The following is a 15,623-nucleotide window of genomic DNA, read 5'->3' as shown; positions in this document are numbered from 1 at the left end:
TGGAAGTTTGAACATATGTTGCATCATGCGATAAGCAATATTTGAACCACCGTTTGGTCTTTTTTTGTACAAAAAAATGGAAATAAAAGATCGGAACAGTTGCGCAACGATGGCGACATTGCGTCGCATGCACTTGCCTTTTTTTTAACCTTTAGCAAAAATAAAATCCATAGTTTCATTTAACAGGATTGAGGCTGGCATGTTCAACCTAAAACTATGCAAAGGTGTCACCCAGGTAATCATAGTAACAAGTAATATTACATGGGTCAATAAAAAATTTCAGAGCTTATGCAGACTTATAAGTCTTTAAGAACGACGGCTTAGGCTGAACAAATTCACGAAATTATTAATTAACAAGCGTTGTCGATGCCATTTAGAAAATTGATTTCGGCTCATAACTTTGTCCAGGTTAGGATTTTTTACAATGGCCGCTACCATTTTCCAGAAGATTTAATCCTCATGATACACGACGGCAGGTTTAGGAATCGAACCCACCCCACATCAAGTTGGCGAGAGCCAAACGTCCTCATTTTCGTGGCGTCAACTGAAGTAAAAAAGAAAGAGAGCAAGTTACTTTAAATAGACGTACTAACAAAGGAGCGGGCTGTAAACAAAAATACAACAGTTAACGAGTGCTTTTGTACCAGGCGTTTCACGCAATTCCAAGAGAGACAAGAACCCACGTGCAAACGATTTAGCGCGCGAGATTTCAAGCTTGGCGTCAGAGTCCCAGTCTTTGTAAAAATAAGTCACTTCTCAATTTGTCTTAACACATGTAGACTCCATGTTCGGCACGTTTCTGGCCAAAAGTAATTGAGATGTCTATGATATACATTCTATCTCTTGGAAAATCATTGAAATGAAAATGTATACATAATAACACTCCAATGCACAATCATCCGAGATCACGGCTTTTTTTTATTCATAAAACGATATACACTACAGCAATGCCGGGCCATCAGCTTTAAGCCTTCCATTTAAAAAACAAACAAACAAACAAACGATATTTTAAAGCTTAAGTGATTATAAGCATATTTTTCAACGTGTTTCCGAGATTAGAATATCAATTCCAGCTTTATAGAGAACATGTCCATTCATGAACGGCAAAAGAAACGTTTTAGAATACTGGCTCACTGCCGTCTTTCTTTTGTAGCTCTATAAGACAGTTGAACTGCCTCTGTGTGAGTCAGTTGCATCAGAGCTTCACAAGACTACGCTGTTTAGCTAGCCCAGAAGATTCAGCCATTCTTTCGCCTTTCAAGTTTAAACTTCAGTGCCAAGGTAAACCAAATTGCTTTCGTTTACACAAGGGACATACGTCCAACAGGCTGCTTTTATTTTCTAATCGCTGAAGGTTTCTTCATTTCAATTTTTTGATAAACCTTTCTGTTTTCTCTCACTTGTTCCAAAAACCTTCACCAGTGAGACTGCCCTTTGCCATCAGAATTTACCTTCAGAAGTGACATCTGATCTTACTAATTTATGCTGCAAACCTGAGATGAATTTTGAAAACCTCACTGACTCAAGGGTTTTACCTTGAAGTAACATCAAATCATTAATTTTCTTCAGTTTGAATATAAATGTGTGGTAATCGCAAGGAAGAATTTAGGTATCATTGGAGGATTCTGTATGTAAAGGCGCTCATACTTTAGGTCGTGAGAGATCTTCCGCATAAGTTGTCGGAAGGAAATGACCTACCTGCTTCCTAGAAAATAACTTGGGGCATAAAAACTATACTTTGATACTGAAGGAGTACGTTACAAATAGGTTTTAAAGAGCGATCATTTTGTTACTCGCAGATGAGTGCCATGGAGAGAAAAACAAAGAAGGAAGTCGACGAGCTTCGGCAAGAAGTGAAAGGCATGTCTGTCGATATGAGAATGTTTTCCCTCTCCATGAGGTCCCTCTACGCCGAAAAAGCGGTGGGCACTGACGAAGAAGTTGCCAAGGAGTTCAGAAAACTTCGCGACGACACTAGGAATGATGCAATGGTGTACATTAAGGGCATTCTTCCTATAACAACCGAGTTTATCACATCCATCAGTGCATTCTTTGATTACTTTGACGCTCTGGCGTTTGATGAGTGGTGTGAAAGTATATCCACGATCCACAAGGAAGCTGCTGAGTACAAGAAACTCTGTAAGACGCTATTGAAACTGCATCAAGACATTTTGGTACCCCTTAAGAAGAGTAGAGACCAAGCTGGTATTCTGGTGGGCAAAATAAAAAACCTTGCGGAAGAATTTGAGAGAAAGAAGGAAGCGCTGGAAAAAAAGGGAGGCACCAAGCGCGTTTGGGCGATAGCACTTTCCTTTGTCCCGGCCGTTGGTGCGATTGCCGGCCCCGTATTACATGCCTGTGGTGATAAAGATTTGGCAGAAGCCACTGCTGCAGGAGAGCAAGCCCAGATCCAAGAGGCAGCCGCCTTGATAGTGGAAAATACCCTCGTTCCTGCTTTTGAAGCCTTCATTGATGGAATTTCTAAAGCAGCTGGCTTTTTCTCTGTTATGGAACATGAACTGCAAAAGTTCGAAAATAGCGCCAAGAAGAGCGAGGACGACCCAAAATTTATCTTCTTCAAAGTAATGAAGGTGGAAGCCAGGGATATGAAGTCTGTTTGCCAAGTGTTTTACGCAGCATTACCAGATGTGAAGACTGACTTCGATGCTATGCCTACAGAGGGCACAGACCGCAACTACGTGGACGAATGGTTGGAGAAGCAGAAGAAGACTATACAAGAAGAATGTAAAGGTAAACTTGCCAAAAATATGCTGTCAGCCATTGCACAGGCAGTGGAGAAAAACTGAGATGAAAAAGCTGCCCATTACAAGTCAGGAAGTTCCTTAATCAAGAGCTATCTACCAAGTGGACATTTCAAGTAGAACAGATGATTTTAAAGAAACTGTGGCGCTAATTGTCAAAAGGTTCATGGACTCGTTCCACATCTTACTGAAACATGTCGAACTAAAATAACTAGGCCAAAATAACTAGAAAATTCAGCGATTGATCTAGCTTTTATGAGGATCATTGATGACAAAGACTTTTATTAAGGATGTAGAAACTCAGATGAGAAGTTTTAAAGTTTTGAATATTTTGCTTTTATCATCTGTTCAATTTGGCCAGTTTGAGTACATCTTTAACAGTGCTTAAAATGACTCATCTGCTACTTCAAAATATTCGCATAATAGCTTTTTATATAATTGTCTTTTACCCCTAAAACGTTTTATAAAAGTAATGCCGCGGCTGTGACTTAGCGTCGTAAGCGGTCTACAACAAACTGAAACTGTAGAGCGTAGAAAATTTAAGTTATTAAGTCATTAGCTACTTTTATTTTGATATATGATAGCTATTGTATTGCATAAGGTCAAGACTTCAACAAACCTTGATTCTATTTACGTTCAAACGGAAAGGCAACTGCTGGATTGAAACATCTTTAACAGCGTTTAAAACGATTCATTCGTTGTTTCTATCCAGAGCCCGTGATTTTCATTTGGCGAGTTTTCATGAAAAATTTCTTTTTGGTGAATTGCAGTAATGATTGTTGTGGAGACTTGGAAAAGCCCTAGTAAAGGATTAGATAACATCAAAAGAACTGAGTACATCTTAAACAGTGTTTTTTATAAATGACTCACTCTTTTCAAACTTTTTTATCGCTGGCGTGTTGTAGGAAAAATGTTTTTTGGTATATAAGCTTGGATAATTGACTTACCGCATTAAATGTTGTTATCGGTTTGAAAGTTATTTTGATTAAATAAAATTAACAATCAATTGATGTGCGTTAGCGTTCCAACATTCTTAATGTAATTCAAATCACCGGCCTGCGAATACGAAGTACCCGGCCTTTCATCATTTCAGAAACATATTTACCAAGCAGTGAGTCTGAAAACCCCAGTATGTTTCCACTGAAGCGATCTGTAAAACGAAGCGCGTCCTCTGTGGATTTTATATGACATTGACTTGCTTAACTTCGAAGACTGTTTGGTATTTACAACCCATTAAATATCTTTGCTCGGGTGCGATTGGTCTAAACGCATCACGTGACCTGATATGCCCCAGCTAAAGCTGGGAAATATTCGGTGAAATGCTCCAAGTGATATTCCCGAATTTTGGAACCTTGCATCCACGTCGATAAACGTTTTCATTAAAAATTTATCCAATACGAGAGAGCATTTAGCTGTTGTTACAGAAGACGAGACGTGTTTGTTTGTTCACGGAGCCGTGCTTAAAAACATCGAAAAGCGAGCATTCCACGCAGCAAACAATAAATTGTTTACGGTAAACATTTCTCCTGCGCATTGCAAAAATATATGAAGAATAATAAACACATTAGCTCCATTTGCCACGAAAATGTGTCCGTAAATTTGTCCTAAGACATTATCTGCTCCTCGAGGCTATCAGTTTTCCTCGAGCTTTGTGCTCGAAAACTGTTCACTTCACGGACTGAGAATGTCCGCGAACAGATATCCGTGCATAATTTCGCACCATACGGAGGCTCTTGTTCATTTATTCCGTTGATGGTTTTATTTTTTAACTAGAATGAAAATGGCTACATGAAGAGTGGAAACTAATTGTCACGCGAAGTATATGGAGAGGAGACGCTGATGCAATCGGCTGGTAGTTCAACGAGAGGTAGCGATGCAAGCATGACTATGTCCTTGTTTCCTTAAAAGACTAAACGCGATTTACTGAAATTCTGGGATTCCTTAGACATCATCATTCCGTATTCCAGAAACTACTTGGTCCTACTAAGATGGGGTTTATGATTTGTCTCAGAATAGACTATAATGGGGTAGGGATTTCGAAAGGTCAGCATCACATGGGTTTAGCGTGCGCCATCAGTATTAGAGTAACAGTATTAGTACCGCGTTTATGTGAAACGCGAACGGCACGAGTGACAGCCATTTTTTCATGTTAGCCGGTTGCACTTTGCCGTTTATACGGGAAGGTAATCGTTTTGCTTTTGTCGCGTAAATAAGATTTTCTTCACCTTTTTTCCCACAGAGTAGACGTTAATTGCCGGGAAAAAGGCACCAAAAGTATTCCTTGATGGTCACACAAGGGCGCCTTTAAGTCCGCCATGACGAGAGCTCACGCCAAGCTAAAGCCGCAAGGTTCACGCTATTTTACGTAAAACGTGAAGCCACTACTGAATTGTCTCCATCTCGGACAAAAGAAAGTTAATGCCCGGTTTGGTCTTGGGGTAAGCAGCAAAGAGCTTTTGATTCAGTGAGCAGGACGTAGTCTAAATATGTCATTATCTTGTCTCGCCCCAGTCTCTTTACCTCTCGCATTTCACATCGTCATTACTTATCGCATCAAAAGAGAGACCGACTGTTATTGAAGCAATTGGCTCTAATTTTGGAAAATGACATGTATACAAAAAGAAAATTACAAAATTACTACGCTACTTTGTATTTAAAGATAAGACGATTTATTTGACGATCGTTAAAGCGGTCTGTATCAAGTTTTGGTCAATAAGTTGATTTGTTTCTAAAATTATGTTTTATCCCCTTTTACTTGAATGGGGATCAAATTTCTCGAGGAATTGTTTTTTTGTCTTATTTTTCCAATAGCTCAGCGTGTTAGGGGCCCTAGGTATATGTTTGTGCTTACGAAACCTTTCTAGAAAGCTCTAAATCGTGGTGCATGAGCTCGGCTTTCTCCCGCATTTCCCAGTCTGAATTTTAACACTGGCAATAGGCGGATTCATGCTGACGTCATTGTTTACATTTTTGCTCATTTGCATACAGCTTTGCGTAAAGAAGGAAGCTTGTTAGATACAAATTGACTTCAGGCAGCTAAAGAGCTAGAAAACCTTAGTACATGGTGAAATTTTTAGCTCTTCGGGTGTAATATTCAAGGAGAAATAGTCCATCAAAAACTGGAAAATTTCTGGGTGGCAAAAGCGCTAATGAGCTCATACATTCTATGTAAAATTTTGAGTTTTTAAACCCGTGTTGCACAAAAAGCATTCGATGCATCAGGCTCGTGTTCATTGGCCGAGTTAGTCGTACTTTGACCTTTCGATATTCAGAACTGACTTATTTTTAGCTCCATCAGAAACTGAATTGCTTATGCTAATAAGGCAAATGTTGTAAACAAGGATTCCCCTATATGAGAACTGAGGAAGCAAAGTCATTTCAGCTAACTATCTCACGAATCATGGGATATTGTTTCAGGTTACGGCCTGCAGTTTAAGGCCACAAAGATTCTTATGTGTCTTCGTAAGCGCGTACTTCCTTTTTTGATGCTGTTTGCCTGTCATCGACACAAGCATACCCAAAAACGCTCAGGACAACGAACACTTTCGGAAACTGTGGAGCTCTTTTAAATGCATCTTTTTTTAATGCGTCGTTTTTGTATGGACATGTGAAAATGGAGGCTTTTGAAAAGGATGACGAAAACATTGCACGTACTTTCGCCTTTCACTGCCAGTGTTTTCGGTCTCTCTGGTGCGGACTCGTGATAGTTGAAAAGGTATAAATCTTAAGGTATGCGTTTTTAAATGAAAATGAACTAGTGGTAGAGACAAGAGCAAGACTGAAGAAAAAGAGTGGGTAAAGTACTTTGCTTCCCTTTTTGCTAGGACTAAAATAGATGGCTCTAAAAACGGATTAGTGTGGTTTGCGCCCAAACATAGCGCGTAATATAATGACTCAGGTGTTCGCTTTAGTTGACCTTTGGTTGTCGGAGTGATTATTTTCTTACAAAATATTATTACATGTCTCGACAAAAGAATGAAATGACTAACAATTTATATCTGACTAAACGTTGTGGCGCGTATGAGTCACGAAACAAGTTACAAAAGACTGACCAAAGATAGATAAAACAAAGTTTGATAACTAGTGAGATTAATAGGCCAACTTAACTCTAAAGCGTGTTACTGAGTTCATCGCAATGCTATATTTATATGTAAAACTAGAAGGGAATCTATGTTTGCTGCTCTACGGAAGCAGGACTGGTGTGTTCATGCAGACGGTACTTCGATACATGTTGCCAGTTCACTTCCTCTCTGTTCTTTCGTGTCACTGTTCTGTACTCTGTGTTTTGTCTTATCTCTTTACCTCTAAAGCGATCACCAACCTATCATCCATTAAAACGAGAGAGAGTGATTGCTTCTCTAAGACATGGAAGTTTGAACATATGTTGCATCATGCGATAAGCAAATATTTGAACCACCATAAGGTCTTTTTTTGTGAAAAAAAAATGGAAAATGGAAAATGAAAATATTGGAACAATTGCGCAACGATGATGACATTGTGTCGCTGGAGGACTTGTAAGGTACATCCACTTGCCTTTTTGTAAACCCTTAAAAAATGAAATCCTTATTTTCATCTAATAGGATTGAGGCTGGCATGTTCAGCCTAAAACTATGCAAAGATGTCACCCAGGTGATCATTATAACAAGTAATATTACATGGGTCAATAAAAGGTTTCAGAGCTTATGCGGACTTATTAGTCTTTAAGAACGACGGCTTAGGCTGAACAAATTTACGAAATTCATTAATGAACTAGCGATGTTGATGCCATTTAGAAAATTCCCTTCGGCTCATAACTTTGTCCAGGTTAAGATGTTTTACAATGGCCGCTATCATTTTCCAGAAGATTCATTTTAGCTACTCAATTTGGAAGTCCTTTCCAGATGGGGAACGGATAGGTCAAGGAAAAAAAAGCACTCTAAATTGGAATTTTGAATGCTGTTTCCGTCAAGAAAGGGAGAAAGTTAATAAAGCTGAAGGAAAAACATTTGAAATGGAGACCAATTAAAAAGCTACATAATACACGACTGCAGGTTCAGGAATCGAACCCACCCCACATTGGCGAGAGCAAAACGTCCTCATTTTCGTGGCGTCATAATGACGCAAAAAAGAAAGAGAGCGAGTTACCTTAAATAGACGTGGTAACAAAGGAGCGGGCCTTGGGCTGTAAATAAATATAAAACCGTGCGTTTACGAGTACTTTTGTGCCAGGCGTTTCACGCAATTCCAAGAAAGACAAGAACGATTTGGCAAAGCTTGACGTCAGAGCCCCAGTCTTTTCGTAAAAATGAATCACATCTCAATTTGTCTTAACACATGCAGACTCCATGTTCGGCACGTTTCCTGCCAAAAGTAGTTAAGATGTCTATGATATATGTTCCATCTAATAATAATAATAATAATAACGAATTTTTATACAGGATTGAAAACCCATCAGTGTGTAACACTGTTGTCCTTGGGGTCCTGTCAAAATAATAAATAAATAAATAAAATAAAACCTAACAAGATATAATCATTGATCTTAAGGTCTAGAAAAGCATACAATAAAATAAAATGCTCTGAAAAAGGATACCTATAACCACGTTTAGATCGAATTTTTAACTAAAATAATCTCGCAATTTGTTCTTAAATTTCAGTCTCGAATCTAACGACCATAGTTCAGCAGGCAGGTTGTTGAAAGTCTTTGCTCCTTGGTAATAGAAGCTCTTTTACCAAATTCTAAACGTACTTTGGGTAATTTCACTGATATACCGTTATTCCTAGTGGCCTTAGAATGAACCAGTCTTTCGAAGTAGTTCTTAAAGGGTGTGCAAACATTATTCAGGAGACAGTCGAAAACAAACAAACAGCTTTTACGCTTGATCAAATTGTTCATGGATGGGGGATTAAAAGAACTATTGCCAATAACTTTAAAGCCTCGTCGTTCGATGTTCTTTATCATTTCCTTTCGGTAATCCGGAAAGCTAAGACCAAGTGTTCCGCAATAGGTGAAAATAGGTGCGATCATAGTGTTATAGATCGATTCTGCACACTTTTGGCCGATCAAAGGACGAATTGATCGCAAGAGATTAATTCTGGTTGCAGCTTTTTTATAGATTCGGTCAAAATGTGATGCAAGGTTTAGTGATGAGTCAAGGTGAACACCTAAGTACTTATAGGTAGAGGTGTTATTGATGAGTGTCCCATTAACAGAAAGTTCCTTGTCTTGAAGGTTGATTCTTTTAGCTGTTCCAAATAACATAGACTCCGTCTTGTCCTTTTTTAGGTTAATGATTAGTTCGTTGTCTTTAAACCACTCGCACAGGTTATTCATATCCTCGCTAAGGCTTCTCTGTATAGTATCAATATCTTTAGAAGAGGTATAGATGACTGAATCGTCGGCATAAGTGATAATCTTCGAGTGTTGAAGCGGTTTATGTACATCGTTGAAAAAGATAATGAATAAGATAGGACCCAGGATACTTCCCTGAGGAACACCTGTGAGAATGGGTTGAGGTTCTGATAGCACGCCTTTATATTGGACAACTTGTGATCTGCAGAAAAGGTAATCAGTGAACCATGCGAGTTCTGTTCCACGAACTCCGTAAGTTGAAAGCTTGCTCAGGAGGCCAGAGTGACTGATGGTGTCAAACGCCTTTGATAGATCGATGAAAACACAGCCTGTCAGGTTACCATTCTCACCTTCTCTTCTGATAACATCGGTTAGATGAGTAACGGCCAGTTCAGTAGAGCGCATGCGACGGAAGCCGTACTGAAAATGAGAAAGTAGACCATTCTGTTCAAAATGAGCCATCAGCTGCTTAAATACCACTTTCTCCAGGATCTTTGACATTGAAGGAAGTATTGAAATAGGCCTATAATTGTCGATTTCGGCCATTGAACCAGATTTAAAAAGTGGTACAATTTTAGCCGCTTTCCAGTCAGTAGGTATAGACCCTGTTGCGAGAGACAGGTTAATTATATGCGTGAGAGGCTTGGCTATTATATCAGCAGAGTCCTTTAACATTCCAGAAGGAAAGTTGTCAAGGCCAGAGGACTTATTTCTCTTAAGGCTCTTTAATGCATTAAAGACAACCTTATCCGAGAATGATCTAAACTCAAAGTTCTCTAGCGGCTGCTGAGTGTAAGGGGCCTTTTCCAGACAAAATTACAAAGAGGGAAGATCTTTCTTTTTAGAGATCCCGCAACATCAGTGAAGAATTTGCAGAACGAATTTGCAATAACCTCTTTGTCGGTTTCTACTGCTCCATTAACGAGAAAAGCTGCTCCTGGTTCCTTTGTAGACTTTGTAGGGTATAGTTTTTTAATAGCTGACCAAAATTTGTTAGGTGAACCCACAGTCTCCTCTAAGAGTTCACGGTGATACCTGCTTTTGCAATTTTTACCATACCGTTAACTTTGTTTCGTTGGCGCTTGTACGAAGACCAGTCAATTTCACGATTTGTCTTTCTCGCTTTTCTCAAAAGCTGATCTTTGGTATTCATTTCTTGCTTTACCTTCTGTGTAAGCCATGGGCAGAGTTTCCCTTTGATCCTCTTCTTTATAGCTGGCGCATGCTTATCAATACATTTTTTCAGAATGGCTTTCAAAAAAGACCATGCTTCATTAACACAGGAGGATTTAAAGACAGGTGTGAGACTATTGGACCGTAAATCATTGCAAAAGGATATAGGATCATAATTAGCATAGTTTCGACAGGTGATGGTTCTTGGCTGGAATTTATGGTTATGCAGCTTCCGGACACAACCAATCATATCATGGTCACTTAAGCCGGCGGGAATGGTTTTAACACTATAAACATTCTGAGGGCGATTTGTGTAAATCACATCTAGCAGTGTTTTTGAATCTTGCGTTACCCTCGTGGGATCCTTGATTAGCTGTTTAAGGCCAAAAGACAATAGCATTGCCTTCAGTTCTTTGTTGTCTGAGCTTACCAAATAATTGCAGTTGATATCGCCTGTCAAAATGCATTCTTTGTTTTCAGATGATACAGCAGAAAGCATCGACTCCAGTTTATTTTCAAAATCTGCACAAAGATACTTTGAAGAACTCGGGGGGCGATAAATAAAACCAATAAGGATACCCTTAGATTTTGGAAATAGAATTTCCATCCAGATACATTCGATCCCATCGCGTTCCAGGTCTAGTCTTCTATGAAAGGGGACAGAAGAGGAGATATAAACTCCCACACCTCCACCTTTGCCTGTTTTCCTCGGTCTATTAATGAACGTATAGCCATCCAGTTGAACTTGAGCCTCTTCACTGTCCGATAGACGAGTCTCACTGAGGGATATGATGTCTATATGCTTGGAATCATCGATCATTTGGCATAGACTATCCTTATTCGCCACGAGGCCTCTGATATTTTGATGAATAATTTTAAGCCCATTTTTCGTTGACAAATCCCGAAGATCAGACAGGATGTCATGTGAACTAGAGGAGCCAACAGGACCAGGTTGAAGTTCAACATCATTTGCGAGACGAATAAGTAGTAAGGAAAGAGAGGAATTAATCGTAAAACGGCATCCAAGGAGTAGAAGTCTTGAATTCGGCAGCTGGAGATTCTTTGCATGTTGCGAGCTCGGTGACCGATGGTTAAAATGTTGAATTTTCACTGTCGTCAGACCGTGAGAAATGAAGAGAAGAGTATCACCAGATATATCGAGGTCAGGTTAGTCTTGGGAAGGAGTGCACCAGAGAAACAAACGTAGAAATAAAGCAGAATGATCCAGTATCTAAGAGCTCTAAAAACGTGACCGTCCGCCATATTGTCTCTTGAAAATGATATACGTTCCATCTCTTGAAAATGATATACGTTCCATCTCTTGAAAATGATATACGTTCCATCTCTTGAAAATGAAAATGTATACATAATAACACTGCGGAGCAGAACCATCAGATAACGGATTTTTTTATTCATAAAACGATGTACAGTACACGCAATAACCATCAGCTTTGAGCCTTTGTTTTTTGTTTTGTTTTGTTTTTTTTAAAAACCATCTTTTAAAGCTTAAGGGATTATAAATATATTTTTCAAAGTGTTTCCCAGATAAAAATATCAATTCCAGCTTCGTAGAGCACATGTCCATTCCTGAACGGCAAAAAAACGTTTTATGATACTGGCTCTCTGCCGGCTTTCTTTTCTAGCTCTATAAAACAGCTGAACAGTTTCTATGTGAATCAGTTGCATCAGAGCTTCACAGACTACGCTATTCAGCTAGCCCAGAAGATTCAGCGATTTTTTCGCCTTTCAAGTTTAAACCTCAGTGTCAAGGTGAACCAAAATGCTTTCCTGTAGCTCGTTTTATTATAGTAAGTAGAGGGGACTAACTATGATTTTATGATCCTTCTTATCTGTTTCCTTTACACAAGGGACGTACGTCCAATAGGTTGCTTTGTTTTCTAATCGCCGATGGTTTCTTCTTTTCAATTTTGTGGTAAACCGTCTGTTTTCTCTCACTTGTTTCCAAAAACCTTCACCAGTGAGACTGCCCTTTGTCATCAGAATTTACCCTCAGAAGTGAGTAACATCTGATCTTACTCATTTATCCTGCAAACTTGAGATGAATTTTCAGAACCTCACTGACTCAAGGGTTTTACCTTGAAGTAACATTTAATTAATTTTTTTCAGTTTGAATATAAATGTATGGTAATCCCATGGAAGAATTTACGAATCATTCCAGGATTATTTTTGTAAAGGCGCTCTTAATTAGGTCGTGAGAAATCTTGCGCATAAGTTGTCGGAAAAAAATAACTTACCTCCTTCTTAGTAAATAACTTGGGGGCATATATTCTATACGTTGATACTCAAGGAGTACCTTACCGCAAATAGGTTTTAAAGAGCGATCAATTTGCTACTCGCAGATGAATGCCATGGAGAAAAAAACAAAGAAGGAAGTCGACGAGCTGCGGCAGAAAGTGAAGGGCATGTCTGTCGATATGAGACTGTTTTCCCTTTCCATGAGGTCCCTCTACGCCGAAAAAGCGGTGGGCACTGACGAAGAAGTTGCCAAGGAGTTCAGAAAACTCCGCGACGACACTAGGAATGATGCAATGGTGTATATTGAGGGTATTCTTCCTATAACAGCCGAGTTTGTCACATCCATCAGTGCATTCTTTGATTACTTTGACGCTCTGACGTTCGATGAGTGGTGTGAAAGTATACCAACGATCCGCAAGGAAGCTGCTGAGTACAAGAAACTCTGTATGACGCTCTTGAAACTGCATCACGATATTTTGGTACCCCTTAAGAAGAGAAGAGACCAAGCTGGTATTCTGGTGAGAAAAATAGCAAATCTTGCGTCAAAATTTGAAAAGAAGAAGGCAGCGCTTGAGAAAGAGGCAGGTACTAAACGCTCTTGGGCGACGGCACTTTCCTTCATCCCGGTCGTTGGTGCGATTGCCGGCCCCATATTAAACGCCTCTGGTGATAAAGATTTGGCAGAAGCCACTGCTGCAGGAGAGCAAGCCCAGATTCAAGAGGCAGCCGCCTTGATAGTGGAAAAAACCCTCGTTCCTGCCTTTGAAGCCTTCATTGATGGAATTTCTAAAGCAGCTGGCTTTTTCTCTGTTATGGAACATGAACTGCAAAAGTTCGAAAATAGCGCCAAAAAGAGCGAGGGCGACCCACAATTTATCTTCTTCAAAGTAATGAAGGTAGAGGCCAGGGATATGAAGTCTATTTGCCAAGTGTTTTATGCAGCGTTACCGGAGGTCAAGACTGACTTCGATGCTATGCCTACAGAGGGCACAGACCGCAACTACGTGGACGAATGGTTGGAGAAACAGAAGAAGACTATACAAGAAGAATGTAAAGGTAAACTTGCCAAAAATATGCTGTCAGCCATTGCACAGGCAGTGGAGAAAAACTGAGATGAAAAAGCTGCCCATTACAAGTCAGGAAGTTCCTTAATCAAGAGCTATCTACCAAGTGGACATTTCAAGTAGAAAAGATGATTTTAAAGAAACTGTGGCGCTAATTGTCAAAAGGTTCATGGATTTGTTCCACATCTTACCGAAACGTGTTGACTGACTGAAATAACTAAGCCAAATTAATAGAAACTCAGTGATTCGTCCAGCTTTTATGAGGATCATCAATGAGAAAAACTTTTGTCAAGGATGTAGAAACTCAGATGAGAAGTTTTAAAGTTTTGAACATTTTCCTTTTATATGACTATATCTGTTCAATTTGGCCAGTTTGACTGAGTACATCTTTAACATTGCTTAAAATGAGTCATTTGCTACTTCAAAATATTCGCATAATAGCTTTTTATATAATTGTCTTTTACCGAATAACGTTTTACAAAGGTAATGCAGTGACTTAGCATCGTAAGTCGACAGCAAACTGAAATTGTAGAGCGCAAAAAATTTAAGTCATGAAGTTATTAGCTACTTTTATTTTGATATATAATACTTATTGTATGGCAGGAGATCAAGACTCCAAACCTTGATTCTATTTACGTTCAAAAGGAAAGGAAACTGAGTGAAACATCTTTAACAGTGTTTAAAACGATTCATTTGTTGTTTCTATTCAGGGCCCGTGATTTTTCTTAGGCGACTTTTCTTGAAAATTTATTTTTTAGAGAATTGCAATAATGATCGTTATGGAGACTTAGAAAAGCCTTAGTAAAGGATTAGATAAGCATCAAAAGAACTGAGTACATCTTAAACAGTGTTTTTTAGTAAATGACTCACTCTTTTCGAATTTTTTTTTATCGCTGGCGTGCATGTTGTAGGAAAAACGTTTTCTAGTTTATAAGCTTCAACAATTGACTTACCGCATTTAATGTTGTTATCGGTTTGAAAGTTAGTTTGATTAAATAAAATTAACAATCAATTGATGTGCGTTAGCGTTCATTTATTCTACTACATGCATATGCATGCATGAGAGGCCACGAGCATGATTTTTGTTCTCCAACATTCTTAATGTAATTCAAATTGCCGGCCTGCGAAGACGATGTACCCGGCCTTTCATTATTTCTGAGACATTTTTACCAAGTAGTGATGAGTATAAAAACCCCAGTATGTTTTCACTGAAGACGTCTGTAAAAGAATGCATGTCTTCTGTGGATTTTATTTAACACTGACTTGCTTAACTTGGAAGACTATTTGGTAATTACAACCCAATAAATATTTTTGCTCGGTTGCTCGGGTGCGATTGGTCTAAACGCATCACGTGCGTAATATACCTTAGCTAACATTGGGACTATTCGGTGAAATACCCCAAGTGATATTTCCGAATTGGAACCTTGCATCCATGTCGATAAAAGTTTTCATTAAAAATTTTATCTAATACGAGAGAGCGTTCAGCTGTTGTTACAGAATATAAGATGTTTGTTTGTTCATTAAATCGTGCCTAAGAACATCGAAAAGGGAACATTCTACGTAGTAGACAATAAATTGTTCGTTAATTAACATTTCACCCGCGCGTTACAAAAATATCTGGAGAATAATAGATACACTCGCTTCCATTTGTCACGAAAGTATGCTCGTAAATTTGTTGTAAGAAGTTATCTGCTCCTCGAAGCTAAGAGTTTTCCTCGGGCTTTGTGCACGAAAACTGTTCTCTTATCAGGACTGATCATGTCCGCGAACAAATATTCGCGCATAACTCCGCACCATATGCAGGCTCTTGTTTATTCATTGCGTTACTCTTTTTTTTTTTCTTTATCATTATTTACTAGAATCAGAATGGCTACATGATGAGTGAAAACTGCTTGTCATCCGAAGTATATGGAGAGTAGACGCTGATGCAATCGGTTGATACTTCGACGAGGGGTAGCGATGCAACAATAACTATGCCCTTGTTAACTTAAAAGACTAAATGTGATCTACTGAAATTCCGGGATTCTTCGAACATTGTTA

General features: G+C 39.0%; 2 protein-coding genes across 4 annotated transcripts; both read left to right on the top strand.

Annotated features, from left to right (window-relative positions):
• The first annotated feature begins 1,123 nt into the window (after positions 1 to 1,123).
• Positions 1,124 to 3,772, top strand: LOC111325033 (uncharacterized). Its single transcript, XM_022928731.2, has 2 exons — positions 1,124 to 1,281; positions 1,800 to 3,772. The coding sequence occupies exon 2, from the start codon at positions 1,800 to 1,802 to the stop codon at positions 2,805 to 2,807; it is 1,008 nt and encodes a 335-aa protein (XP_022784466.1). The 5' UTR covers positions 1,124 to 1,281; the 3' UTR covers positions 2,808 to 3,772.
• A 2,304-nt stretch (positions 3,773 to 6,076) lies between these two features.
• LOC111325032 (uncharacterized) lies at positions 6,077 to 14,599 on the top strand. 3 transcript variants are annotated; one of them, XM_022928729.2, is made up of 2 exons: positions 6,077 to 7,281; positions 12,624 to 14,599. In XM_022928729.2, the coding sequence occupies exons 1-2, from the start codon at positions 7,249 to 7,251 to the stop codon at positions 13,629 to 13,631; spliced, it is 1,041 nt and encodes a 346-aa protein (XP_022784464.1). In that variant the 5' UTR covers positions 6,077 to 7,248; the 3' UTR covers positions 13,632 to 14,599. The 3 variants fall into 3 exon arrangements, with proteins under 3 accessions (XP_022784464.1, XP_088616873.1, XP_022784465.1); XM_088760747.1 differs by lacking the exon at positions 6,077 to 7,281 and adding an exon at positions 11,947 to 12,033; XM_022928730.2 differs by lacking the exon at positions 6,077 to 7,281 and adding an exon at positions 11,975 to 12,033 and having other exon boundaries at positions 12,592 to 14,599.
• The last annotated feature ends 1,024 nt before the right edge of the window (positions 14,600 to 15,623 follow it).

Source organism: Stylophora pistillata, chromosome 5 (assembly GCF_964205215.1).
Source record: "Stylophora pistillata chromosome 5, jaStyPist1.2, whole genome shotgun sequence".
Taxonomy (NCBI): domain Eukaryota; kingdom Metazoa; phylum Cnidaria; class Anthozoa; order Scleractinia; family Pocilloporidae; genus Stylophora; species Stylophora pistillata.
The sequence above is the reverse complement of the archived record's forward strand: the minus strand, read 5'-3'. Positions and strand labels throughout refer to the sequence as shown.

Excerpts from the sequence above, each read along its gene's own strand:
- LOC111325033 (XM_022928731.2), top strand. The coding sequence starts at position 1,800 with ATGAGTGCCATGGAGAGAAAAACAAAGAAGGAAGTCGACGAGCTTCGG.
- LOC111325032 (XM_022928729.2), top strand. The coding sequence starts at position 7,249 with ATGATGACATTGTGTCGCTGGAGGACTTGTAAG. Across the intron at positions 7,282-12,623 it reads GTCGCTGGAGGACTTGTAAG|ATGAATGCCATGGAGAAAAA; the intron begins GTACATCCACTT and ends TGCTACTCGCAG.